Here is a 27,718-nt window from a genome sequence, read left to right as displayed (position 1 = left end):
GCCCAAGGGGACTTGGTAGCCGTTCAGGATGGCGGAGGAGGTGACCTGGGGGAGGCGGTGGGTGCAGGAGGGGCTCTTGGGGGGGAGCAGCAGGAGTGGGGGAGGGCCGTGGACTCAAGAGTCTCGGCCGGACCTGGGAAGGAGGTGGGGCTGCGTGGGGTTCCTGGGAGGGGCCTGACAGGCAGCTCAAAGCTGAGCTTCTTGAGGTGCAGGCGGTTTTAAAGCTGGACTATGCAGACAGGCAGGGGAGCGCCTGGGTCTTCTGCCCACCTGGTCTCCCCGCCTCTGTGTGCAGGTACCTGGCTGAGCTCTGTGGCGTTGGCGCCACACTCCAAGGCTCCGGTGGCGGAGAGCCCAGGGCTGCCTTCCCCACGGTGAGGGCTGGCGGGCTCCGGGGCGGGCAGGGCCCCCCCTGCTGTGTGTGGCGTGGCTGAGCCCCCCTTGCTGTCTGCAGGGTGTGAGGCTGCTCTCCTACCTCTACCAGGAGGCCCTGGACAACTGCAGCAACGAGCATTACCCAGTCCTGCTGTCTCTGCTGAAGACCAGCTGCGAGCCCTACACGCGGTGGGGCGGGGCGGGAGCGGGGCAGGCTCTGGGGGGGTGGGCTTGGACTGCAGCCCCCCACTCCCAGGGCGGAGCTCTCTACCCTGTTGATGTCCTGCCCAGCTCACGCCCCCTTTCCACACGCGTGCAGGTTCATCCACGACTGGGTCTACAGTGGGGTCTTCAGAGATGTTTATGGAGAGTTCATGATCCAGGTGAACCATGAGTACTTGGGCCTCAGAGGTAGGTGGGGGCTGCTGCTGGGCGGGGACACTGCTGTCAGCCGGGTCAGGGCCGCACTGGTCTCAGGCCTGAGTGGCTGTCCCACGTGCAGACAGGTTTTACTGGACCCACGGCTACGTGCTCATTTCCAAAGAGGCGGAGGACTGCGTCCCCATGTTCCTGAGCCACATTGCCCATGATGTGTACGTCTGTGGGAAGACCATCAATCTGCTGAAGCTCTGCTGCCCCCAGGTGAGGGGCAGAGCGGCCGGCCTCTGCCAGCGCCACGTTGCCTGCCCACCTGCCCTCAGCCCAGGTCCATAGTGTTCCAGCTCGGGTTGGGTGACCTCAACCTCAGTCCCCTTGAGAGTTTCATGAGCGGCTCTGTTGAGTTTCTAGTGCTCCTTCAAAGATGGGAGGAAAGCTGAAGGCCTTTCAGAGGCCAAAGGGGCAGTGGGCTTCTCCCGCTCCCCCACCTTGGAAACTGCCCCAGAGGGATGGGAAGGGCTGTGTTGGCAGGAGGATGGACCCAGGGGTCATGTGAGGGGTCCCAGGGCTTGGCCGTGCCCTGGAGCAGAGGCCTGAGCTGGTGTCCATGCAGCCAAGGCCCCTGGAAGATGGCCAGTGGCAGTGGGTGGGATGGGCCGCCCCTGCAGGAGGTGCTCTCTGGTGTCCGGCCAGGCTGGCGGGTGTGGACTGGGGGCTCCCGGCAGTGCAACAGCCAGGTGCAGGCCAGAGCGGGGACAGCGGCCGGCCGAGTGCAGGGCTGAGAGGAGCAGGCTGGAGAGCCCAGGATGGGCTCAGGGCTGCTGAGGGGGCTACAGTATCCATGAGCCCCCAGGAGCTGCCCAGGTGTTGGCTGTGGGGGGCGGGGCTACATGTGGGCGGGGCTGACCTCAGGGAGGCCCTGTGGGTGTGTCTGGGCCTTCCCACCTTTTCCTGGAGCCTTACTTGTGGGAGCCAGGCCTGGCCTCTGCTGCAGAGGTGTGGGCGGAGACCCACACCTGCTGTTCTGGAGCCGTGGAGGGTGTCAGCGGGGCGCACAGCATTCCTGAGGCAGGCTGTCCACATGGGTCACGAGCGGGAGGTGAGGCGGGCTGTGTCCGCGAGCCCCTGGGCTCACGCGCCACCCCCCACCCAGCACTACCTCTGCTGCTCGGATGTCCCGGTCCCGCGCATCTCCGTGGTCTTCTCCCTCGAGGAGCTGAAGGACATCGAGAAGGACTGCGCCACCTACGTGGGCCGCATGGAGAGGGTGGCGCGCCACAGCTCGGTCAGCAAGGAGGAAAAGGTGAGGGCACCACAGCCTGGCCTTCCCTGGCACCCCCCTCCTCTCCTCCCGGGGTGGGCTGGGCGCTAGGCAGCCCCACCCTGGCCGGGCTGTGGCTCCTGGCCTCAGTGGCTCCCTTGAGCCCCCGTCCTGCTTAGAAGGGTCAGGTGCACTGAGGCCCGAGCTTTGAGGGTCCTGTGTCCTGGGGAGGGGTTGATGCAAAGTCTTGGCACCTGTGGGCAGCAGGAAGCTGTGGGCAGCAGGAAGCTGTGGGCAGGGCAGACTTCTGAGAACCAGTCGGGTGGAGGGGCGAACCCTGGGGGTGCAGGGCCGGCCTCTGTGGGAGGGCCAGGGTGGCCGTGAAGGCTGGGGTCTTGGCCCCGGATCGCTCTGAGAGAAGGTGTCACCTCCCTGGGGACCAGCTTCACTGCCTTGCAGGATGGGCACTGCACCCCCAGACCCGGTCTGAGCAGACCCCTCTCCCTGGCTGTCCCAGGGGTGGGGGGTGAAAGGTCAGATGCATCAATCACTGGTGGTGTTTTTCAGGAATTACGGATGGAAATTGCAAAGCAAGAATTAATTGTCCAGGCCCGGGAGGCGGCGTCCAGGGTCCTGCAGGCACTCAGCGGTGTGTGTGGCTCACCTGCCCCTCCATGTCGAGGGCCTCCTGCGGGGGCTCCTCACCATGGACCCTGGCTGTCTTGTTCCAGATCGGCAAATGTCGGAGCGGATGGTCTCGGACGCCCGGAAGCGAGAGCAGTTCCAGAGGCTGAAGGAGCAGTTTGTGAAGGACCAGGAGGTGGGGGGGCTGGCCCAGGGCGGGGGGGTGGGCCCGAGGGGTCGACTTCGCTAGCGGGGCGCCTGTGGGGTGTTCTGCAGCGACGCCGGGCAGCCAGGCAGGAGGAGCTGGACGAGGACTTCAGCTATGCCCGCGAGCTCCGGGACCGGGAGAGGAGGCTGAGGGCCCTGGAGGAGCAGCTGGAGAGGAAGGCCAGGTGGGTGGCTGGGGGCACCGTGGCCATGCCTGCTCAGCCTTCCAGGAAGTCGCGGCTGGTTCGGCCTTTGTGATGGTCGGCTGCCTTTTTGTGAGTGCCCGGGCACCTTTCAGGCGCCTGTGTCGGGGAGCAGTGGCAGTCTGAGCTTGCTCTTCTTGCAGTTGCTCTCTGTGGGCTGGGGTCCAGGCTCGGTCCACGCTGTGCTCGCATCCTGCCTCTCTGTTTCCTTGAAGTTGAACTGCCTGTTTCTTAAATCTGCCTTTAAACCTGTTAGCAGCCTGACTGAGAGACAGGGATTCACCCAGCACGGCGTCCGGGAGCATCTTGTGCTCTGGCGTGCCTCCTCCCTCCCTGCATTTCCTGAGCTGCCAGCACAGCTGGCGCCTCAGAAGGAGCCCCGCTCTTTCCTCGGCTGGTCAGTGGTCCTGACCCTGGGGCTGTTCACGGAGCGCGACAGAGCCAGTCAGCGCTGAGTGCACGCGTGCCCGTGTGCATCCGTGCTGACTCGAGTATGTACACACGCGTGTATGATTGACATTGTTCTCTCATTTACGTTCGGAGGAAACGAGCTGTGGAGGGAGTGTCCCTGGCCTGTGGCAGCTGAATTAAACATGGCCAGGCTGGGCTTGAGACCAGCTTCATGTTGGTGAGAGAGCCAGCATCCCTGGCTGTAACGTGGCCAGCTTTGAATTAAGTGAGGCGTTCCCACTGCCTCGTGCCGTTGGCATCACCTCTTGATGCTCTGGAGCTGGCGCGGCAGCGTGAGAATCACCTTCAGTGAGGAGCGAGGTCACACCTCAGAGGGTTTGGGCCCCCGGCCGGCACTGCTCCCTGTGCTTCAGGCTGTGGGGGAGCTCGTCTGGGGTTCACTTTGAGTGACTGCACTGTGCCTGCCCGCCAGGGGCTCCCATTTGGGGGGAGAGGCAGAAAGACTTGCCCAGTGAGGCCCTGCAGGTGTTGTGCGGGCTCCAAGGGGCCAGCTGCCCACCTAGGGAAGGTGCTCGGGCGTAGGCTTCCCATAGGGGGCCCCCGCACAGGGCACTGGCTGGACAGTGGGGTGACTGGTGGCCCATGCTGTCTGGGTGGCTGCAGGCAGGCGCTGGTGGATCATTACAGCAAGTTGTCTGCAGAGGCAGCTCGTCGGGAGCAGAGGGCACTGTGGAAGGTCCGGAGGCACCGGCTGGCCAGCGCGCGGCTTCGTTTTCTCCTGGAAGATGAGAAGCGCATTCAGGTGTTGCCACTCGTCACCCAGGAGCTCTTCTCTGGGCTCTCGGGGACTCAGGAGCCCTGAAGTCACACACAGACCCACTGCGTGCCCACTGCGGGGTTTGGGTAACGCTCTCACCAGGTGCCCAGAGGGGCGTGACCAGGAGAGGCTGGGCTGCCCTCAGGTGACATGGGCTGTGCCACATGCCAGCCAGGCTCTGGGCAGCTGCTGCGGAGCCCCGCTGCATCGGTGCACCTGCAAGCGTGGTGCCGGGGCTGGGGCTCTCACCCCCCAAAGCTGCCTCCTCACGTTCTGCTGGTTCCATTTCAGGGGATGCTAGAGGCCATGGCTGAGGGGAGGCCCCTAGAGCAGCCAGCCGTGCTCCCTGGTGCCTGCTCCCAGACAAGTGCCCACTCATGGGCAGGGGACCAGGTAGGACCCAGGCCATGGAGGGTGGGCTCTGAGTTGGCTGCCCTAGGCCTGGCATGTGTCCCCACTGTCCCCTTTCATGGGCTTGAGTGTTGGGTGCAGAACTGAACCTGGGGGACAGAAGCAGACACCAGGGGGAACCCATGTGCGTTTGTGTTTCAGGCTTCCTTTCTGGGCCCTGTGCCCCACGACAGAGGCGGCAGCTGTGACCCCGGGCGAGAGGAGCCGAGGGAGGCGGCCCCGGCTGGCCCTCACGGGCAGAGTGTGCTCACGCTGCAGCCTCTCGAGTCTCCAGGAGCCGAGGCCTATCGCGCAGGGCCTGGGGCAGGCTTGCTGTGGGGGCAGGCAGAGGAGCTGGGGCCATTCTCCATGGGCCTCAGCCTCCAAGACTTCCTGCCCGCGGCCCAGGGGGCTGAGCCTGGGCTTGGCAGCGCAGCCCCCATCCTGGAGGAGGCGCTGCAGACCATCGGCTCCGACCTGCCTCCCGTGGCTCCGTCTGCAGCAGTGGACTTGGCGCCTGTCGGGCCACAGGAGTATGACTTCAGAACCATCCTGAGGCCCGCTGTGGCCGCCCCAGGTTCCACGGGGGCGCTCCAGACTGCAGGAGGCAGCCCGGGCAGCAGGGGGCAGCAGCCGCAGGAGGACACTCAGGTGCCGCTGGACACGTATGGCCCTGACCCCCCACAGCACCCCTCCCCCCAGGAGGAGCGCTGCCCGGCCACAGCACAGGTCCTCGGGGCAGAGCCTGGTGTTCCCAGAGGGGTCTGTGCTTCTGGAATGACCCCCTCCCGGCCACGGTGGAAAGTCCATGGACACGTGTCTGACGCCAGCATCAGGGTCGGGGAGAATGTGTGGGACGTGGCCCCCTCCCGGCCACGGTGGAATGTCCATGGACACGTGTCTCAGTCCAGTGTGATGCTGGGGGTGCTCTCAGGGGAAGCTGAGCCCAATTTGTCCAGGCCCCCGTTGGGCCCACCTGACCCTGGGCCCCAGTTGGGCCTCAGCTCGGGAGCCCAGGGACACATGCCACGGCTGCCTGCGGAGACAGCCTCAGGCAGCTCCAGCGCACAGGTGGCCGGACCAGGCCCTGGCCACGGGGAGGAGGGTGGCCCCCAGGCCTCGCTGTCTGCTGAGGCTGTACCTGCTGCTCTGGGAGACAGCACCCCGGAGGAGCCAGGTCAGTGGGACCCAGAGCCGTCCTGCCCCTGGGGGCGTCTGTGAGCCCAGGACGGGGAGGACCAGTGGCGGGGGGCGGGGGCGGGTGTTTGGCCCTGACCCTCTCTCCTGCCCCATTTCTTCTGCTCAGGCCTGGGGATGAGTGAGGACTCCAGGGACCTCTCTCCCGGCTCACAGGTCAGGGGTTGGGGGGTGTGCTGGGCCTTTTGTGGGCAGGCACGGCTCTGTCCTGGGACTGGGCAGGGCGGGTGCGGTCTGCCTCCTGGTCCCTCCTCTCAGATGAGGGAAGGAGGCGGGTCCCTCGAGGCTGGGTTATCTTAGGAGGATGCAGACGTCCAGAGCAGCCCAGACCCTGGCGAGGCGGCAGCCCAGCTCTGGGACCGGGAACAGGCCTACCTGGCAGGCCTGGCGGGGCACTACCGCCTGGAGCAGTACCCGGACAGCTACGAGGCCATGTGTGAGTGGGCCGGCCACAGCGGGCAGGCGGGAGGCAGCCTGGCCCCGTGTCCCTGGGGCCTAACTGCAGTCTATCACCCCGCAGCGGAGCCTCCGGTGGCCCGCCTCCTGCACCACGGGCTTCCCCGAGCCTTCGCCCTCCCCGAGGACGCCCGGGTCCCGTCAGACGCAGACGAGAGCGCCGTGCAGCTGAGCGAGCTGCTGCCGCTGCCCGTGCTCATGAAGCACTCTGTTACCGCCCCGCTGGCTGCCCAGTGAGCACCGCCTGACCCTCTGCTCCCTCCCCGGCCCGGCCCCGCTCCCCCTGCCCCGCCCGGCTCCGCCCCGCGACGGTCAGTAACTCCAGGCCCCTCCCGCCAGCGTCTCCCTGGTGAACAAGGCCGTGGTCGACTACTTCTTCGTGGAGCTGAACCTCGGGGCGCACTTCGAGGCGCTAAGGCACTTCCTGCTGATGGAGGACGGAGAGTTCGCCCAGTCCCTCAGCGACCTGCTCTTCGAGAAGGTGAGCTCGGGCGGGCCAGGCGCCAGAGGGGCGGCGGGCAGGCTCTGGACGCTTTGGGACGCTGTGTCCTGTCCCTGCAGCTAGGGGCGGGCCAGACGCCCGGGGAGCTTCTCAGCCCCCTGGTGCTCAACTCGGTGCTGAGCAAGGCCCTGCAATACAGCCTGCACGGCGACAGCCCGCACGCTGCCAACCTCTCCTTCGCCCTCAAGTTCCTGCCCGAGACGTTCGCCCCCAACGCCCCGGACGTGCTGAGCTGCCTGGAGCTCAGGTACAAGGTCAGCAGCGCCCCCTGGCGCGGGCGGTGGGGGTGGTCCCGGGATGCAGCTGTACTGAGCCGGCCTCCCTGCCAGGTCGACTGGCCTCTCAACATCGTGGTCACCGAGGGCTGCCTGAGCAGGTACGGCGGCATCTTCTCCTTCCTGCTGCAGCTGAAGCTCATGATGTGGACGCTCAAGGACGTCTGCTTCCACCTCAAGCGCACAGGTGAGCCTGGGGGGCCCGAGGGGCCCAAGCCGCCCGCGGCGGCACTCACCCCTGCCCTCCCCGCTCCCCTCCTCAGCGCGGGTGAGCCAGGCGGCCGGCTCGGCGCAGTTCCGCCAGCTGCAGCTTTTCAAGCACGAGATGCAGCACTTCGTCAAGGTCACCCAGGGCTACATCGCCAACCAGATCCTGCACGTCAGCTGGTGCGAGTTCCAGGCCAGGCTGGCCTCGGTGGGCGACCTGGAGGAGATACAGCGCGCCCACGCCGAGTACCTGCACAAGGCGGTCTTCAGGTGAGCTGCGGCCTGCCCCCGCGCGGCCCTGGCTCGGGCGCACCCACTGCAGCCCCCGCCTCCCCCCAGGGGCCTGCTGACGGAGAAGGCGGCGCCGGTCATGAACGTCATCCACAGCGTCTTCAGCCTGGTCCTCAAGTTCCGCAGCCAGCTCATCTCCCAGCCCTGGGGCCCGGCCGGCGGCCCGCGCGGCCCCGAGCACCCCAACTTTGCCCTCATGCAGCAGTCCTACAGCGCCTTCAAGTACTACTCCCGCTTCCTCTTCAAAGGTGACGCCCCCCGGGGCGGGGGGAGGGCTGGGGCCGGGGCTACGCCGGCTCACTGAACCCGCCCCTTCCCCCGCCCCGCCCCTCGCAGTGGTGAGCAAGCTGGTGAACCGCGGCTACCAGCCCCACCTGGAGGACTTCCTGCTGCGAATCAACTTCAACAACTACTACCAGGACGCCTGAGCCCCGGCTCGGCCGCAATAAACGTGTACCCGCCCTCCAGCCTCTGTCTCCGGGGCGGGCGGGGGCGGGGCAACCACGCGGGGCCACTGAGGAGGCTGCCGGTTTATTGGGGGGCCGCGCCCCCCTCCACCCCCGCCAGGTGGGTGGGGGCCGCGTGGTGCGGGCGTGGGGCATGTCATGGGGAGCAGAGCCTGGGGCAGGGGTGGCGAGTCGGCGTCGGGTGGAGACGGGTCAGGTCCTGACTGGACGTCTCCGCCGTCACGGAGAGACGGGAGCGGGAGCCGCCTCGTGGACTCAAGGGCTCGGCCCCGGGGCCTCCTGCGCGGAGTCCCCAGGGCGGTTACGAGGATCACGTCACGCACAGCTCTGCCGCCCAGAGCGGGGGCTTGCTGCTGTAGGAGCGCCGCCGGCCGGCCGCCCCGCTGGTCTCTGCGGCCACCTCGCTGGCCTCCGCGGCCCCCTCGGGCTCGGCAGCCTCTGCCTCCCCGCCGTAAGGGGTCTCCAGCAGCTTCAGCACCCGCCGCACCTGCAGGGGGGTGGAGAGCGAGGGGGGCTGTTGGGGACCGGCCTCCTCCACAACGAGAAGCGCGCGGTCGGGGAGGTTGGCGGAGGGGGGGTGGGTGGGCTGGTGGTGGGGGAGGGGGGCAGGCGGCCCTTGCCTCCGAGAAGTCACCGTTCTCCGCAGCTTCAATGGCGCCCTGTGCAATGTAGTTCCTCAGCACGTACTTGGGGTTGTTGGCGCGCATGACACGTGTGCGCTCGGCCTGCCAGGTGGCCACGTCGCCGCTGGCCTCCCGGTCCTTCTCCAGCCGAGCCCTACAACCCACTGGGCGTCAGCCACGTAGCCTGGCCCGCGTTGGGGTCGGCGCGGGGGAGGGGAGGGGCACCAGGGGGAGGGCAGGGGGCACCTGTAGTCGTGGAGCCACGCGGCCCAGCGGCTCCTGTTCTTGCTGTGCAGCTCTGCCTCGCTCAGCTGCTCTAGCCGCGACTGCTGCTCCACGCGCTCCAGCTCCCGAGCCAGGCTCGCCCGCGTGCCGATGAGCGCCAGGAGCTGCGGGTTTGACTGCGCCAGCATGAGCATCATGGCCAGCTGCCTGCGCGGAGTGGGCGCGTGAGGGGCCCCAGGCCGGCCCTCCCGGCCTGCCACACTGCTGTGCTTGGCCCCGCCAGGGCGGAGCCCGGGTCCGGTGGGTGGGGCAGATGGGGGAACGTGACAGGCCCGTCCCCTGGTGTTGACCCCGCCCATGGAGAACACAGCTGGATGCTCCACCTGGGGAGGGGGCAGGGCAGCCTCTGACACCCTCTTCTCAGTCACCCTGGCTCTGTGCTCAGCAGGTCCTGCCAGCTCAGCCTCCCTCACACTGCCACACTAGATTCCTGCTGGGCACCAAACTTGATGGGTTGAGTGTGGGCCCCACCCCCAGGACACAACAGTACGGAGAGCCTGCAGGGGCTGGAGACTGCGGGCCACAGCCAGGCTCTTCCTGGAGCAGAAGCCACCATGCCTGACCCTGTGCTGCCTGGCCCCCATCCAGCATCAGCATCGCGTCCTTTCCTCTGGCTGGCGGGCCTCAGGGCTACAGAGCCAGGGTCTGACCACCCATGGCTTTATTCTAAATATTCCTCCCTTCTCTGGAAACAAATTCCCGGGAAGCAAGACCCAAGCACGCACCGGGGATCCATCTGGGGTCGGAAGGCAAGCCTCAGCTCCTCCAGGGAGGCACACTGTGCAGTCAGCGCGGCCAGGAACTCATCCAGGTCTGGGGACTCCGGCGCAGCCGGGAAAGAGCTCAGCAGGTAGAAGGAGTTTGTGAAGTCAGCCCCTGGAACACAAAGCTGCTCAGGGTGCCGCCCCGTCACCAGACGAGCACACGCGTTCATCCGGCACACGTGTGTGGAGCCCTGCTGGGCGCCAGGGCAGGGGTTCCTGACCCCCCCACCCCCAGCCTGTTCTGTGCCGCCAACTTGGTCCCCACTCTGAACCTGACAAGTCACGCCATCTTCCAAGGCCTCTAAGCCCAGTCTCTTCATTGGTGACCTGCATAAACAGTCCAGGCACTGAGGCGGCCCTGGCCCCCATCACTGTCTGCGCCTTCAGCGCTGCACGCTCTGGGAGCTGCAAGGTTGAGCCAGCAGAGGACACGAGCTAACAGGTGTGTCGCGTGCTGTCCTTGGCCTGGCTGGCTACATCAGTGTCACCATAACCCCTAAGGAAACAGGCAAAACCAGACAGAACAGGAGTGGGGAACCAGAATGGTGTACACAAAAAGCCACCTAAACACGAGCATGGCGACAGAAAACAAGGGGCAAAAACGGTGCAAGACGCCACAGCGAAGCGGCCGGTTCTTCCTCACCTGCAGCCCCGTGGAAAGTGAACGGACCAGGGCGCTGCCCGGCCCCGTGGTCAGCGCTGCGCATTCACTGTCAAGGGGGTGGGGTCAACCCCTGGTTGGGGGACTAAGACCTTGAGAGGACCCCCCCACCCAGCCAAAGTAAATGGATTAACGTCACTATTCAAAGAGCAAAGACCAGCAGGATGGATACAAAACACGGTCCAATGACAGGAAGACACTGAAGACACTTAAGCTGAAGGTGAAAAGATGGAAGAAACACACCACACGAACAGTAACCTACAGAGCTGGCTGGCTGTGCTAACACCAGAGAAGTAGGCTTTGTGTGAGCACTCGACAAAGAGGAGCGTGAGATTCGGGTGAGTCGGCTCAGCAGGAAGAGACGACAGTCAAACGAGAGCCCCACGCACAGAGCAGGCACTCAGACTGAAGGGCAAGCGCATGTTTTGGCTGTGCTGGGTCCTCCCTGTGGTTTGTGGGGCTTCTCTAGATGTGCAGGGGCTGAGCTGTCCTGCGGCACCTGAGACCTTAGCTTCCCGACAAAGGATCAAACCCATGACCCCTGCACTGGAAGAAAGATTCTTAACCACTGGACCACCAGGGGAGTCCCTGGATCCATGGTAGAGAAACTGTACCCCAATGGACAGCAACAAAACACAGCTGAAGGGCAGAGAGTCTAGCAGTTTTGTAGGAGCCAGGATATCAGCACCTGACCCCTGGACAGAAGGTCAACAAGGAAACACCACCAAACCCATCTCTCCACCCAAGCTCGCAGCTTCTCCAGGACAGACCGGGTGTCAGGCCGTAAAATTAGTCTTAGTACCCTGAGAACACTGGTGTATTTTGGATGCTACCATCGACTCAATGGACCTGAGTTTGAGCAAACTGGGATAGGGAAGCCTGGCATGCTGCAGTCCATGGGGTTGCAAAGAGTCAGAAACAATTTAGCAACTGAATAACAATGTTAAAATTAATCAACTATTGGGTCTAAAAAGAAATCACAAGGGAAATGAGAAAACACTTGGAGGTATGAACCAAAAGCAGCAGTGCTCAGAGGGAAGTTTATAGTTATGTATGTCTGAACTAAAAGAACAGCACTCTCATCACCAGAAAAAAAAAAAGTAACTGTATGTGGTGATGGTTTCATGTTGCACGCCTGAGACTTGTAAGATGCTACACATTAGTTACTTCTCAGTAAAAACATTTCAAATCAGTAGCCTAATCTTATACCTAAGGAACCAGGAAAAGAACAAATAAGACCAAACTTAACAGGAAGGAAGATGAAAGCAGAGGTAACTAGAGAAGAGAAGCGGGAGAGTGAGACCACAATCGGCTCTCCAAGAAGATCAGGAAAACTGACAAAGTTTCAGCTAAACCAATAGAAAATGGACTTTATTGACTACACCAAAACCTCTGACTGTGTGGATCACAATAAACTGGAAAATTCTTAAGGAGATGGGGATACCAGACCACCTGACCTGCTTCCTGAGAAATCTGTATGCAGGTCAAGAAACAACAGTTAGAACTGGACAAGGAACAACAGACTGGTTCCAAATTGGGAAAGGAGTGCATCAAGGCTGTATATTGTCATCCTGCTTATTTAACTTCTATGCAGAGTACATCATGAGAAACGCTGGGCTGGATGAAGCACAAGCTGGAATCAAGATTGGCAGGAGAAATATCAATAACCTCAGATATGCAGATGACACCACCCTTATGGCAGGAAGTGAAGAGGAACTGAAGAGACTCTTGATGAAAAAAGAGGAGAGTGAAAAAGTTGGCTTAAAGCTCAACATTCAGAAAATGAAGATCATGACATCTGGTCCCATCACTTCATGGGAAATAGATGGGGAAACAATGGAACCAGTGAGATACTTCATTTTGGGGGCTCCAAAATCGCTGCAGATGGTGATTGCAGCCATGAAGTTAAAATGCTTGCTCCTGGGAAGAAAAGCTATAACCAACCTAGACAGCATATTAAAAAGCAGAAGTATTACTTTGCCAACAAAGGTCCATCTAGTCAAAGCTATGGTTTCTCTAGTGGTCATGTATGGATGTGAGAGTTGGACCATAAAGAAGGCTGACCGCTGAAGAACTGATGCTTTCGAACTATGGTGTTGGAGAAGACTCTTGAGACTCCCTTAGACTGCAAGGAGATCCAACCAGTCACTCCTAAAGGAAATCAGTCCTGAATATTCATTGGAAGTACTGATGCTGAGGCTGAAGCTCCAACACTTTGGCCACCTGATGGGAAGAACTGACACATCGGAAAAGCCCCTGATGCTGGAGGGATTGGGGGCGGGAGAAGAGGGGACGACAGAGGAGGAGACGGTCGGATGGCATCACCGACTTGATGGTCATGAGTTTGAGCAAGCTTTGAGAGTTGGTGATGGACAGGGAGGCCTGGTGTGCTGCAGTCCATGGGGTTGCAAAGAGTCGGACACGACTGAACTCACTAAGTGAAAGCAATAAAGAAAGAAAATAAGTAACAGTGACGATATCATTGCTGATTAGACAGAAATAAAAGATTAAGAAGACACTATGAATAATAATTCAGATAACTTAGACAACAGATTCCTAAAAAACATAAATTATACCAGAACTGACTCAGGAAGAAAAAGAAAATCTCAGTAGTCCCATAGCAAGTAAAGAGATTGTAAACTTCCTGACATATGAAACGTCAGGACAAGAGGGCTTCATGGTGAAGTCTACCAAACATTTAAAGAAGAGTTAACACCAATCCTTAGACTCTTCTAAAAAACAGGAGGAAACATTTTCTAGCTCATTTCATGAAACCAGCACTGTCCTGATACCAAAGCCAAACAAAGGTACGATGAGAAAAGAAAGTCACAGACCAGTGTCCCTTGTAAGTACAGACGTAAGGAACCTCAGCAAAACACTGGAAGGACCAAGTATGCAGGGTTTACCCCAGCATGCAAGGGGTGTCTGTGAGACCCCTCCCAGCCTCAGGGGGATGGCGTTTGGAGACGGGGCCTTTGGGAGGTGGGTACGAGGGTGCAACCCTTCCAGCGGCTCCGTGTTCCTGCTCCCCACTTTGCCCTGTGAGGACGCAGCCAGCAGATGGCACCCCGAGGCTGGACGTCCAGCCACCAGGCTGTGAGAAGCAGTTTAAACAGAGACAGCACAGGGACAAAGAAGCAAGCCTGCGTGGTCACCTCGACTGACGCACAGTGTGAAAGTGCGCAGCAGTGACGGGAGGGAGTGTGCTCTACGGAGGGGAGCCAGTGTGACCTGGCCTGTGGCTCACAGCACACTCGTGTGAAGGCTGCTTTCCCCAAGGCGCCCGGCCGGCCACTTCCATTGGGCAGCACTGGGCCTCCGAGCCGGATCAGCCAGGAAGTCACATACGCCTTGCAAAGGCAGTCCCAGAGGACGGGAGACAGGGACCCAGACAGCCACGGCCCATGACAGGCCGCGCCCGCTCACCGGTCAGGTGCATGGTCTCCAGGAGCTGGGCCACCAGGGCGCCATCCCCCTCCTGCTCCGTCTGCACGAGGCCCAGCTTCCGGCGCATCTTCTGCAGGTAGTGCCGGCCGAACTCGGCGTCGAACTCCTGCGCCAGGATGGCCTCGGCCAGCTCGAGAGGCAGCGCGGGGTCCAGGGCCTCGGCCAGTTTCTGCAGGTTCCACCTGCACACCTCGGGCTGCTTGCCGTACGAGTAGCGCCCGGCGGTGTCGGAGGCGTTGCACACGTGACCAGGGTCGTACCTGCCGCACAGGCAAGAGTGGGTGGTGCCTAAAGGGACCCACCGCGGGACCCGGGTGGACACCACTGTCCTGCCCTGTCCCACGGGGCCCTTCAGCCTCACCTGCCCCTTCAGCCCACTTTCTACCCAAGAGTGGAGGGTGCTGGTTAAACGCTTCTGCGCTAAAGCCCTCTGGGGGATTCCTGCTCTGGGAATGGCTAGCTGACCAGGCCTTGCTAAGAATCAAACACTGAACAGAAGCTTCACGAAAACAGCCATGCAGGCCTGTGATGCCCGTGCTGATGACGTGTGGCTCCCTGGGGGCCGATGGCAGGCAGCGGGATGCCCACCTGTCCAGGAAGCCGAAGGGCCCGTAGTCGATGGTGAGCCCCACGATGCTCATGTTGTCTGTGTTGAGAACGCCGTGGCAGAAGCCCACACATTGCCACTCAGCCACCAGCCGGGCCGTGCGCCGGGTCACCTGCAACAGGACGGCCGCCGCTGCGCCCGCTGGCCCAGCCCCTCCGCGAGACTCCCGGGGCCGGCCCAGCATCCTGCCCTGACTTGGGAAGAACTCCCACACATCACCGTCTCTTCGGTTCAGTTCAGTCGCTCAGTCACGTCCGACTCTGCGACCCCATGAGCTGCAGCGCGCCGGGCCTCCCTGTCCATCGTCTCTTACATACTCACTATTGTGGCTTTTACCCAAACCAGAGAAATCAGGGAACCCTGACGTTCTCACCATACAGGCCCCCACGTGCGAAGACCATGTCGAAAGAAGGAAGCAAGTCACCACGTTATCAGGCAAACCCACCCCAGGTCCAGCCTCACCCGGGGCTGCAGGGTACGAGGCTCCACCAGCCCACCAGGGCAGCCAGGGCCCAGCGCCGGCCCTGCTGCCCCACACCCAGCCAGGGGGAGCCCTGCGAGCCGCAGGTGCGCCCGACGGCCCTGTGGCCCGCTGCGCAGCCCACCCGCAGTGCGCCTGCTGAAGCCGCAGGCACTGTCTGCACTGGACGGCACCACACTTGGCTTCACTGACCAAGAGGACAGGCTCAGGCCGCCACCTTGGGTGTGAGTGGAGCCTCAAGCCTCCCCGGCACTGCCCGCGTGACAGATGGGAAGACACTGACTGAAGGGTCTGGGGAGGGGCCAGGCTGCCCCAGTGTGTCTCTGCACGTGGCCCCCGGGTGTAGGTGGGGCATGCTGCTCTGTGCCCACTTGCGGGAGCGCCTGCAAGGCCCCTGGGACCACGCTTGAGAGTTCTGGGGTGCATTTAGCCCTGAGCCAGGACAGTCAGCATGTCCCCCAATCAAGAGGCTTAGGGGTGTGTGCTGGGGGCAGCTGTGTGCACAGGCCCCACGCGGGAGACCCAGCACCTGCCAGCCCTGACCCCCCCCAGATCTCTGCATGGCTCCTCGAGGCTGCTCAAATGGGGGTCAGTCCCAGGACCCTGACCCTCAGCATCGGAGAAGCTAGCCCTGGGCCAAGCCAGTGGATGGTGATGAGGGTTTGGGACAGGAGGGGCCTCAGAGGGCAGGACCCCCAGCGCCCACCCTCGGGGGCGGCCCTGACTGACCTCCCGGAAGAAGGCGGCATGTCTCTGCACATGGTCTCCGGGGTGAGAGGCCTGGATCTCGGGATAGAAGGTGCTGATGACGTAGTCGAGCATCTGCAGGCGGATGTCATCCCTCCCCACGCTGGGGCCCGCCCGGCCCGTGTGCTCGTCTCTGGGCTTGAAGATCTCGAAGGATCCGAACCTGGAGGGGAGACCCACGTTGATCACAGGTTAAACATGACGCCTCCCCTCTTGAGTGAGGCGGGAAGGGGGTTGCTGCCAGTGCCCGTGGCCAGAGCAGGGGTCGGGGGGGACAAACCATACAAACACAGCTGATCTTCAGGGACACAGGCTGATACAGGGCACCTCCCAGGGCACGTGGGGCGGGACAGCCACGGCCGCCCTGCGGGGATGAGGCGATCCGTGCTGTCTCATGGAGGGAGGAGGCCTGTACTGGGGTGAGCTGGGGTCAGCAGTGGGGCAGCTACACCCCCAGGGGGCAGGGCAATGTCCAGAGCCAGGTTTGCTGGTCACACGGGCCGACTACCAGCAGTTTGTGGGTGGAGGCCAGGGGTGCTGCCCGACCACCTACGTGACACAGACCAGCCCTCAGCAGACCATCTGGTCTGGCCCTGGGGGCCCAGCACCTCCACCCCAGAGACGGCCGAGCCATGGGGTCGGCTGGTACCGAGCACTTGATTCCAGGCAGCTTGGTGGCCGTGAGGACACACAGGCCCGGCAGCAGGAGGCCTCCACTCGGCAGACGGGGCCCCGGGAGCGGGTGTGCTGGGCGTCGCGGGCCCTCGCCCAACCAGGCGGGAGAGGCTGCTTTCCCCGCGCCTGAGGCAGCCCCTGGTCACAGACCCCAGCCCCTGGCCTGGGGACGTGAGTGCGCGGGCCTTACCTGAGGAACGTGGGGGCCAGGCGCAGCACCACGGCGCACGGCTCGGGCCGCGGGTTCCCGTCGTAGAAGGCGTCACGCACGACAGTGGACTGGGAGGAGACGCAGGAGCCGGCCCGCGTGGTGGGGATGCCCAGGTGGAACATGGCCTCGCTGCACAGGAACTCTCGGATGCTGGAGCGCAGCACCTTGCGGCCATCCGCCTGTCTGAGGTCAAGCACAGAGGTCACTGCCGGGCACCAGCAACACAGGCGCAGCTGCAGGCCAAAGGGACAGGAGGAAAGCCGCTATCGGCTCCTAAAACCAGCCCAGGGGCAGCTCTGGCGGCACCATGGAGCGAGTCTGTTTTGAATGACCCCAGATGCTATGCCCCTAACGTCCTGCAGGTCTAGACCCACAGCACGGGTGCCCGGCCTGCCGTGGGAGCCAAGTCCACACTGAGACAGGGAGAGCCACTCCCTGGGGCACATGCCCACCTGTAAGTCTACAGTTGTGTGTCTAAGGCTTCACTTTGTGAGGAAATGCAACAGACACAGTACCACCTGCAGTGGGGGGGGGGGGGCTTCGGTCCACCTTGGGCAGCTCGGAATGACTCGGACGCTCTCTTCTTATCCTAAACTGACATAACCAGTGTTTTAAATGGACTTTATTTTCCTAGGCAGTGTTAGGCTCTCAGCAAAACCGATCAGAAGGCAGAGATTTCTCATATATCCCCCAGCATCAACATTCCTCCCAGACAGGACATCCGTCAGTCAGTGAACCCACACTGACATGTCACCACCCCCAGAACCCATGTTTACATCAGGGTTCCCCCTTGGTGTTGCCCATCCTGTGGGTCTGGACAACTGCCCAGACAGGGACCCACGTGACTACAGGGTCACACAGAGAAGTTTCACTGCCCAAAGTCGTCTGTGCTGCACCGAGCCATCTCTCACCTCCCAACCCCTGGTCTTTTCACTGTCTCCAGAGTTGCCTCTTCCAGGATGTCATAGTGTCACAGACTTGGAATCATACTGTGTGACCTTTTCAGACTGACTTTCTTCACTTACTGATATGCATCCAAGCTTCCAACATGTTCTTTAATGGCCTGATGGCTCATTTCTTTTTTTCCTTTTTATTCTTTTGCTGAATAATATTCCATTGTCTGTTCTATCTCTTTACCTTGAAGGACATCTTGGTGGGTTCTGAGTTTTGGCAATTAGGAATACAGTTGCTGTGAATATCCGTATACAGAGTTCCATGTGGACACGTTTTTAACTCCTTTGGGTAAATACTACGTCGTATGACTGCTGGATGATGCAGTGACAACATATTTGGCTTGGTAAGAGACCACCAGTCTTCCCAAGCTGCCGGACCATTCTGCACTCCCAGAAGCGATGATGTGCTTTCCTGTTGCTCCATGCCCTTCCTAGCATTTTGTGTTGTCAGTGTCCTGGAACTTGGCCGTTCTTACGGGTATAGTGGTGTCTCACGGTTTTAATTTGCATTTTCCCGATGACACATGATGTGAAATATCTTTCCATGTGCTTAGACGCCATCTCTGCTTCTTCTTTGGGGAGTTGTCTAACAAAGTCTTTGCCCCATTTTAAAATAAGTTTGTTTTATTGTTGTTGAGTTTTAAGGCTCTTTGTATGTTTTGGATGACAGACATTTATCAGATGTGTCTTCGGCAGAGATTTTCTCCCAGTCTGTGGCTTGCCGTTCTCCTGACACTTTCACAGAAGTTTTACATTTAATAAAGGCCAGCCTATCATTTATTTCATGGGTCCTGCCTTCTGTGTTGTATCTGGAAAGCCATTTCCATACCCGAGGTCACTCAGATTCTGCTTTATCTTCTAGGAGTTTCACAGTTTGCGTTTTGTGTGCAGGTCTGTCATCCATTCTCAGGCAATTTTTGTAGAGGGCGTCAGGTCTGTGCCTAGATTCTTTTTTTTTTTTTTTTTAATGTGGACTTCCAGTTGTTCCAGTTCAGTTCAGTCGCTCAGTCATGTCCGACTCTTTGTGATCCCATGGACCACAGCACGCCAGGCCTCCCTGTCCATCACCAACTCCTAGAGTTCACCCAAACCCATGTCCACTGAATTGGTGATGCCATCCAACCATCTCATCCTGTTGTCCCCTTCTCCTTCTGCCCTCAATCTTTCCCAGCATCAGGGTCTTTTCAAATGAGTCAACTCTTCACATCAGGTGGCCAAAGTACCGGAGTTTCAGCTTCAGAATCAGTCCTTCCAATGAACACCCAGGATGGATCTCCTTGCAGTCCAAGGGACTCTCAAGAGTCTTCTCCAACACCACAGTTCAAAAGCATCAATTCTTCAGCACCCAGCTTTCTTTATAGTCCAACTCTTACATCCATACATGACCACTGGAAAAACCACAGCCTTGACTAGATGGACCTTTGTTGACAATGTAACGTTTGTTTTTTAATATGCTGTCTAGGTTGGTCATAACTTTCCTTCCAAGGAGTAAGCGTCTTTTAATTTCGTGGCTGCAGTCACCATCTACAGTGATGCTGGAGCCCCCCAAAATAAAGTCTGACACTGTTTCCACTGTTTCCCCATCTATTTCCCATGAAGTGATGGGACCAGATGTCATGATCTTAGTTTTCTGAATGTTGAGCTTTAAGCCAACTTTTTCACTCTCCTCTTTCACTTTCATCGAGAGGCTTTTTAGCTCCTCTTCACTTTCTGCCATAAGGGTGGTGTCATCTGCATATCTGAGGTTATTGATATTTCTCCCGGCAATCTTGATTCCAGCTTGTGCTTCATCCAGCCCAGCGTTTCTCATGATGTACTCTGCATAGACATTAAATAAGCAGGGTGACAATATACAGCCTTGATGTACTCCTTTTCCTATTTGGAACCAGTCTGTTGTTCCATGTCCAGTTCTAACTGTTGCTTCCTGACCTGCATACAGGCTTCTCAAGAGGCAGGTCAAGTGGTCTGGTATTCCCATCTCTTTCAGAATTGTCCACAGTTTATTGTGATCCACACGGTCAAAGGCTTTGGCATAGTCAATAAAGCAGAAATAGATGTTTTTCTGGAACTCTCTTGCTTTTTTGATGATCCAGCGGATGTTGGCAATTTGATCTCTGGTTCCTCTGCCTTTTCTAAAACCAGCTTGAACATCTGCAAGTTCGCGGTTCACATATTGCTGAAGCCTGGCTTGGAGAATTTTAACTATTACTTTACTAGCGTGTGAGATGAGTACAGTTGCGTGGTAGTTTGAGCATTCTTTGGCATTGCCTTTCTTTGGGATTGGAAAGTTATTCCAGTAAAACCTGTTGAAAATACTATCACTGCTCCATCGGATTGCCTTTGCCCCTTTGTCAAAGACCCATGTTCATGCAGGTCTATTTCTGGGCTCTCTGCTCTGTTCCACTGATCTATCCGTTCTTTGGGCAAAACTACACCCTCTTGATTACCACAGCTGTACAGTCAGTCTTGAAGTGGGGGCGCTGCCAGTCCTGACTTTGTTCGTCTCCCTCAATATTGAGCTGTTCTGGGTTTTCTGCCTCTTGATAAAAATTTTAGAATCATTTTGTCAATTTCTACAAGATAACTTGCTGAGACTTTAATTGGGGTTGCACTGAATCTATAGACTGAGTTGGGAAGAACTGACATATTGGCAATATTAAATCTTCCTATCCATGAACATGGAACATCTTTACACTGATTTAGTTATTTATTTTTTTTATCAGTCTTGTACTTTTCCTCATAGAGATCTTTTGTTAGATTCCCACCTAAGTATTTCATTTTCAGCAATGCTAATGTAAACAGTGTTTTTAATTTCAAATTCCACTAACTGCTCTGAGCTCATTTTGGTCCATTCTTTTGAGATTTTCTGCATAGATGTCCATTTGCAAACAAAGACAGTTTTTTATTTCTTCCATCTCAATGTGTATGCCTTTGATTTTCTTACCTTGTTGCATTAGCGAGGACCTCCAGGGCTGCTGAGAAGCAGTGGTGAGATGGAACATCCTTGCCTTGTTTATGACCTTAGTGGGAAAGCTCTGAGGTTCTCATGATGAAGTAGCTATAGGTTTTCTCATGATGACAATTTAGCTATAGGTTTTCTGTAGAAACTCTAATAAAGTTGAGGAAGTTCCTCTCTATGTCTGATTTATCATGAAGAGTGTTAGAGTCTGTCAAATGCCTTTTCTACTTCAACTAATATATGATTTTCCTTCTTTAGCCTGTTGATCTGATGGATCACATCGATTGAGTTTTGAAAGTTGAACGAGCCCTGCATACTTGGAATAAATCCCTTTGGTGGTGATGTATGATTCTTTTCCTACATTGTTGGATTCTGTTTGCAATGTTCTGTTGAGGAATGCTTTGTGTCCATGAGGGATCTGGCCTACCGTTTTCTTGTGCTGCCTTTGTCTAGATCTGGCGTCAGGGCAACGCTGGACTCAGGATGAGTCAGGGATTAGTTCCTCTGCTCCCATTCTCTGAAAAGAGTGGCGTAATTTTGTCCTTAAATGTTTGGTAGAATTCACCAGCAAACTCACCTGGGCCTGATGCTTTCTGTTTTGGAAGGCTACTAATTGGTTCAATTTCTTTAATATATATAGGCCTATTCAGATTGTCTATTTTTTCTTGAGAGTTTTGGCAAATTTTGTCTTTCAAGGAATTGGTCCTTTTCATCTAGGCTAGCAAATTTGTGAACGTAGTATGTTCAAAGTCTTTTAATTTCCTTTTAATGTCTATACGAATTGTATGATCTTCCCTCTTTGATTCCCAGTATTTGTAACTGCGTCCTAACTTTCTTTCCCAGTTAGCCTCGCTAGAGGCCTATTGATTTTACAGATATTTTCAAAGAGAAAGCTTCTGATTTCACTGATTTCTCCTCTATTTATTTCCTATTTCAATTTCATTGATTTCTGCTCATTCTTTTTATTTTTTGTTTACTTTGGAAAGCAGCTATGCTCACCACTATGCCACCAACACATACAATGTTTTTTTTTTGCTTACTTTGGATTGGATTTGCTCTTTTCTTTGTGGTTTCCCAGGTGGACGCTTAAATACTGGTTTTAGATCTCTTCTCTTTACTAACATATGCACTCACTCACTGCTATAAATATAAAAGCTCTGCTTTCACTGTACCCCACACATTTGATATTTTCACTTTCATTTAGTTCAAAACATTTAAAAATTTCTCTTGGGATGGTGGCTCAGATGGTAAAGAATCTGCCTGCAATGCTAGAGACTCAGGTTCGATCCCTGGGTTGGGAAGATCCCCTAGAGAAGGGAATGGCTACCCACTCCAGTACTCTTGCCTGGAGAATTCCACAGACAGAGGAGCCTGGTGGGTTACAGTCCATGGAGCTGGAAAGAGTCAGACATGACGGAAGCAACTGACATGCATTTAGAAGTATGTTGCATAATCTCCAAGAATTTGGGGGTTTCCAGTGATCTGTTGGGAGAAGGCAATGACAACCCACTCCAGTACTCTTGCCTGGAAAATCCCATGGACGGAGGAGCCTGGCGGGCAGCAGTCCATGGGGTTGCCAAGAGGCAGACACAACTGAGCGACTTCACTTTCAACTTTCACTTTGCACTTTCATGCCTTGGAGAAAGAAATGGCAACCCACTCGTGTTCTTGCCTGGAGAATCCCAGGACGGGGGAGCCCGGTGGGCTGCCGTCTATGGGGTCGCACAGAGTTGGAGATAACTGAAGCGACTTAGCAGCAGCAGTGATCTGTTATTGATTTCTACTTTGATTCCATTGTGGCCTGAGAACAGACACTATTTTAAAAAATTTGTTTAGGTGTGTTTTCTGGCTTAGACTGTGGTCTACCGGGATAAATGTTCCATGTGGGCCTGAGAAGAGTGTGTGCTCTGTTGTTAGAAGGAGTAGGCCCAGATGTTCATCACATCCAGTTGACCGACGGTGTGAACTGAGCTCAAAAGTGTCCTTATCAGTTTTCTGCCTGTTGGCTCTGTCCATTTCTGATAGAGGGGTGTTGAAGTCTCAACTATGATAGCGGGTTCCTCTACGCCTCTCTGAAGTTGTCAGTTTCTGCCAAATGGCACTCTGATGCTGCTGTTTGACACATATACCTTAAGGACGGGCTTCCCTGATAGCTCAGTTGATAAAGAATCCACCTGCAATGCAGGAGACCTTGGTTTGATCCCTGGGTCAGGAAGATCTGCTGGAGAAGGGAAAGGCTACCCACTCCAGTATTCTGGGCTGGAGAAGTCCATGGACTGTATTGTCCATGGGCTCACGAAGAGTCGGACACGACTAAGCGACTTTCACTCACTCCCCTTAAGGACTGTTCTGCCACGCTGGCCCCCGCTTTATCCCAGTAACTTTCCTTACTCCAAAGTCCACTCTTTCTGGAACTAATATGGCTCCTCCGGCTTGTTTTTAGATTAGTGTTAGCATGGCACACTAGTATCCATTTACTTTTAATCTATGCGTTTTCATATTTAAAGTGGATTTCTTATGGACGACATCTAAGACTTTTTAAGAATTCTTCTGACAGTATCTTGTGTTTTAATTAGTGCATTTAGATCAACATGTTTAGGCCAGAGTGTTTTCCCTTGACTCCTTTTCCTCCTTTTTTTCCCTCCCCTCCCCCATCTTTTGTGGCTCTAATTGAGCATCTTGCGATTCTATTTTCCCCTTTGTCACTAGCTCTCTCCTGGCATATCAGTAATGCTTTTTGTGTTTTGCTTTCTTACTCTTTGAAAAATGGCTGCCCTTGAGTTTGTAATACACATTCACAACTAATGCAACTCTACTTTCCAGCACACTGTACTACTCCATAGGGAGTATGAGTACTTTATAATAACAAAGATAATCCCAACCCCTTCCTCCCATCCCTTATTCCATTTGGTGTCATCAATTTCACTCACATATGATCAAACGCATTGTCTCTACTACTTTGAGCTATTTCCTGCTGTGTCAGTAAAGATGAAAAGTGAAGCTTTTATTCTGCGCCCACTGCCTTCTCCCGTGCTCTTCCTGTGATTATGTGGATTCAAGCTCCTGACCTGTATCTTTGTCATTCTCTACATCTTTCAGCATTTTTTGCAAAACAGATCTAATGGTAACAATTTCCCTCAACTTTCGTTTGAGGTAGTCTGTCTCCTTCACTAAGGGATGATTCCACAGGGCACAGAATCCTAGGTGGGTGAATTTTCTCCCCTTACTCCGCTTTCCTTTCCTCGCCTGGCTTTTGAGAGGTCAGCCGTCATTCTAATCTCTGCTCCTCTGTACGTGAAGTGTGTCCTTCCTCTAGCTATTTTCACTTTTCCCCTTTATTTTGCTTTTCTGTAGTTTGAAAATTGTAAGCTTAGGTGTAGTGTTTTTTTTGCAGGGGGGTCAGGCAGACATTTACCTTGCTTGGTGTACTCTTGAGCTTCTTGCATCTGTTTGGTACCTGGTATTAATCTGGGGAAATTCTCAGTCACCACAGTAAGTGTGTCTTCCATCCCTTTTCTCTCCTGGCATCCTGCTGCATGCTGCCTGTCTTGTTTGCAGCCCTGCAGTTCTTGCGACAGTGTTTGGGCTTTTCAGTTTTTCCTTTGCATCTTTGTAGGTGTCTCCTGAGATATCCCCAAGCTCAGAGATTTTTCCTCATCTGTGTCCAGTCTAGTAATATGTCCATCAGAGGCATTCTTCATTTTTGTTAGTGTTTTTACTAGAAATCTCTAGCACTTCCTTCTGGTCTTTCTCAGAACTTCCATCTCGCTGCTCGCATTGCCCATCTGTTCTTGCATGCTGCCTACTTTATCCGTTAGAGCCTCTGACATATTAATCACAGTCATGCCAAGCCTTCGGCCTGATAGTTCCAACACCTCTGCCATGTCTGCGGCTAATTTTGATGCTGGCTCTGTCGCTTCCAACTGTGTTTTCTGCCTTTCAGTATGTTTTATAATTTTTTCTTGATAGCCAGGCATGATGTTCGGGGCAAAGAGAACAGCTATAAGCTGGCCTCTGAGCCGAGAACATCCACAGGCGCTTTCAGCCTCCCCTCCGCCCGAGGCTGGAGCCGGGCCCTCTCCCTTCCCCAGGTCAGTCAGGCTCTGATAAGACCCCAGCAGGTCAGCCTCGGGTTAATTAGCTCCCCCTGAGGGCAAGCTTGCTAAGAACACGGTGCTCCTGTGAACTTCAAACGGCTCCATTTCCCCACTCCTGCCAGAAGCACAAAGGGATTTTCCACCAGCATTCACTGTGAGGACCTAGTGGAGCTCCAGGAGATAAAACTCAGCGAAACGCAGGGGCCCCTTGTGACTGGGGCCCTTGGGGTTTTAACTGGCTTGTCTGCACTCAGCCTCCAGCAAATCATCACTCGCAGGGCAAGTGTTCCTGGAGACTCCTGCTCTGGTGATGCACAATTCTCTGGCTTTGCCTGTCAGTCTCTCCAGTCGGGGCCGGGGCGGGGGTGGGCAGCGATTTGCCCTCTGACCTCCCTTTTCTTGCAGATCCAAGAAGACCTGTTGATTTTTCAGTGTGTTCAGCTTTTCACCCATTTGAACGGAGTGACGATATCCAAGGTTTCTTACTCTGTGTTTTTTTAAATGACAGGAAAGTCACAGCAGTGCACGGGAACAGCCGGCCTGCATGAGCCAGGTCCTTGGCCCTCCTTGTAAGGCAAGGGGGCTGACACCTCAACCTCTAAGGGCCCCCACCCAGCAAGCAACCACAACAAAGTGAGTTTGGATCTCTGCCCTTCAGAGTTGGGCCTGGTGCCCTGGCCTGGCCCAGGGCACGGAAGCATCCAAGCACTCCCCCAGTGGGAAGGCACTTAGAAAATTCTCTAGGAAAAAAAACCGCTGGGCTCACTTCCGTCTCACCTGCCAAAGGACAAGGACGCTGCATGAAGGTGCCTGGGATGCACCCCTACCCACATCCTCTGCAGGGAAGAGGCCGGCATGAGCTCGAGGTGCTGGGGCATATGCCTAGAGTGGGGCCAGCGGCCAGCAGAGACCTCCGTGGGCCTCCACGCGGCGTGGGGACCACCTCGGCCTCCTGCCTCCCCCTCACCCAGGAGGGGCTTATTCCAGGTGTGACTGACACCTCTAGAAACCAGGCCTGACGGTCACCCCAGGGCTGTCTGCAGGCTGACCGCACCTGCCTCTGGTTGGTGAGACTCAGCTGCATTCCACTCACCCCCTTGCGGTCTGTAATCTGTCCTCAAGCGTCACTCCCCCCCGCCCTGGCCTGTTCAGCAGGAAGCCAGCACTGTTCAAGCTACTTGTGGCTCTGGTGAAAAATGATCCAGAAACAGACCAGCTACCTCCTCGCCCAGGGCAAGGTACCCCAAGCAGAAACCAGAACCGTATAATGATCATACAGCAAGGGTACAGGGCCTTCCCTAACCCTGCCCCACAGAGAGGGGCACATAGCAAGCACCGCTGCACCTGCCGTCCCTCCACCCCCAGCTCACACCTGGGGACGCCAGCAGCTGCTGGCCTAACCCACTCACACCACTTCAGATGCCAGCCTCAAGTGTTGCTGAGGCTGGGGACCCCAGGAAACGCTGGGGCTGGTAGGTGGGCACAAGTCTGTGAACAGTCAGACAGCCCCTTTCTTTTAAAGGACTTCAGGTCTGGAAACACTGACTTACAACTCAAGTCTCCAAACATTAAAAGCAACTTCCAGCAGCATGTTACTCTCAAAAAAATGATTTTATAACAAAAACGAATAGTCAAAGTGAACACAGGAAGTTGAAAGATGCTCATACAGTGTGCAAGCCCCAGTGTGAGACGTTTACACATGACCGAAGGTGCAGACAACTCTGAGCAGGTTGTTCCAGGACCGTGGTGGGGGTGCCAGGCTGAACTTAGGACGTCTCAGACACAGAAAGGTTTGAAGACTAGGTTGTCAGGTGGAGCTGCTACAGAAGTTGGGGTGAGGGGCGGCGAGAGCTCATGGGAGGGGCCAGACAACAGCCACACCTTCAGACTGTCTTTGAACATAAAACTCCAAGTTAGGTGTAATTCTTCTGGCCATTCAACAGGCATTTACCAGTATGGGCGACGGATATGAACTTTTTTGTGTTAAAGAGCAGAGCAGACTGTCAGCCGAGGGCATACAGCAGAGGCGGGACAGCTGGGCACCCTGCTGGGTAGGGATCCGGACCCAGGCCGGCAGCGCGAGCCCCCGGAGGAGCACGGACAGCGCCCACCTCACTGCGCCCTCAGAGCAGGGCTGGCCCCAAGTGCTCGGAGTAAGTAGGCATCCGCGGTGCCAAGTGTGTGGGAGGCAAGCCGACGGCCCGGTCAGCATTCAGACGAAGCCTTGAGCGCCGGAGCGCTGGCAGCCCCGCGGGGCACGCGGTAAACACGAGCGCGTCACGCGCAGAACTGGCTCCGAAGTCGGTGGGTCGCTTATCAGAACAGAGCACGGGCAGCGGCCAGCGCGGCGGGATCAGACGCTCAGCCCGACCGAAAGGCCGCAGGGCCGCACCGCGCCAGGCGGGGGCGCGGGGGCGCTCGCGGGCGGCCAGGAGCCGCGCACAGCTCCGGGCCTTGGGCCTCGGCCCGGGCGCGCCTGCGCAGCTCGCTCTGGGGTCCCGGGCCACACGCCTCACCCGCGGGCGCACCCCCAAACACACCTGGAGAAGGGCGTGGGCCCCGCGCCCTTGAGCTGCAGCTCCCAGCGCTCGCCGGCCTCGGTGCACACCTCGCCCAGGTACATGGCGGCGCCGTCGCCCAGCTGCCCGGCGAACTGGCCGAACTGGTGGCCGCAGTAGCAGTGCGCGGCGGGCTCGGCGCCCGGCAGCAGCGCGTTGCCGCTGAAGAAGAGCGCAGCCTCGGCCTCGCGCGCCTCGCGGGCGGCGGCGTCGGCGGCGGGCGGCGCGTCCAGGCCCAGCAGCGCCAGCGCGGGCTCCGACAGCGCCACGACGCGCGGCCGCCGCAGGGGCTCGGGCCGCGCGCGGCTGAAGCAGGCGCCGGGCACTGGCCGCGGCGCGGACGGGGCGCCCTCCGGGCCGGGCGGCGGCGTCTCCACCGGCAGCGCGCGCAGGGCGCGGTTGTCGAAGCGCAGCCCGGCCAGCCAGCGGGGCGCGGGCTCCATGGCGCCGGCCAACGCGGAGCAGCGGGCGGACGGCGGGCGGCGGCCGAGGGGCGGCGGCCGGGCGCGGGCTACCGCGAGAGAGGCCGCTAGCGCTGCGCGGAGCGCGGCCATCTGAGGCGCCGCAGCGGCGGAAGCGCCACCGCCCC

The 27,718-nt window shown here is 57.6% G+C and overlaps 2 protein-coding genes across 10 annotated transcripts in view; one reads left to right on the top strand and one right to left on the bottom strand.

Moving 5' to 3' along the window:
* Positions 1–8,264, top strand: part of TUBGCP6 (tubulin gamma complex component 6) — a 23,272-nt gene extending 15,008 nt beyond the window's left edge. For 2 of the 9 annotated variants that reach the window (XM_042247931.2, XM_042247935.2), the window contains 20 exons: positions 296–374; positions 455–564; positions 695–786; positions 878–1,017; positions 1,907–2,056; positions 2,582–2,663; positions 2,746–2,834; positions 2,915–3,030; positions 4,123–4,261; positions 4,568–4,669; positions 4,829–5,843; positions 5,973–6,019; positions 6,164–6,299; positions 6,384–6,552; positions 6,659–6,800; positions 6,881–7,075; positions 7,151–7,283; positions 7,360–7,573; positions 7,643–7,816; positions 7,931–8,264. In XM_042247931.2, coding sequence (XP_042103865.1) covers positions 296–374; positions 455–564; positions 695–786; positions 878–1,017; positions 1,907–2,056; positions 2,582–2,663; positions 2,746–2,834; positions 2,915–3,030; positions 4,123–4,261; positions 4,568–4,669; positions 4,829–5,843; positions 5,973–6,019; positions 6,164–6,299; positions 6,384–6,552; positions 6,659–6,800; positions 6,881–7,075; positions 7,151–7,283; positions 7,360–7,573; positions 7,643–7,816; positions 7,931–8,264 — 3,658 coding nt within the window. Of the gene's footprint in view, positions 1–295; positions 375–454; positions 565–694; positions 787–877; positions 1,018–1,906; positions 2,057–2,581; positions 2,664–2,745; positions 2,835–2,914; positions 3,031–4,122; positions 4,262–4,567; positions 4,670–4,828; positions 5,844–5,972; positions 6,020–6,163; positions 6,300–6,383; positions 6,553–6,658; positions 6,801–6,880; positions 7,076–7,150; positions 7,284–7,359; positions 7,574–7,642; positions 7,843–7,930 lie in introns of those variants that run through there. The other 7 variants (XM_042247932.2, XM_042247933.2, XM_027968246.3 and 4 more) reach the window with 7 other exon arrangements.
* Positions 8,110–27,718, bottom strand: SELENOO (selenoprotein O). The gene is made up of 9 exons (XM_027968250.2): positions 27,112–27,718; positions 16,542–16,745; positions 15,659–15,839; positions 14,430–14,560; positions 13,821–14,101; positions 9,695–9,845; positions 8,931–9,116; positions 8,682–8,838; positions 8,110–8,548 (listed from the first exon to the last, which is right to left on the bottom strand). Exons 1-9 carry the CDS (start codon positions 27,681–27,683, stop codon positions 8,363–8,365), a joined length of 2,049 nt encoding a protein of 682 aa, XP_027824051.1. The 5' UTR covers positions 27,684–27,718; the 3' UTR covers positions 8,110–8,362.

The sequence above is a fragment of the Ovis aries genome, chromosome 3 (assembly GCF_016772045.2).
Source record: "Ovis aries strain OAR_USU_Benz2616 breed Rambouillet chromosome 3, ARS-UI_Ramb_v3.0, whole genome shotgun sequence".
Taxonomy (NCBI): Eukaryota; Metazoa; Chordata; class Mammalia; order Artiodactyla; family Bovidae; genus Ovis; species Ovis aries.
This window is presented reverse-complemented; position numbering and strand designations above follow the sequence as displayed.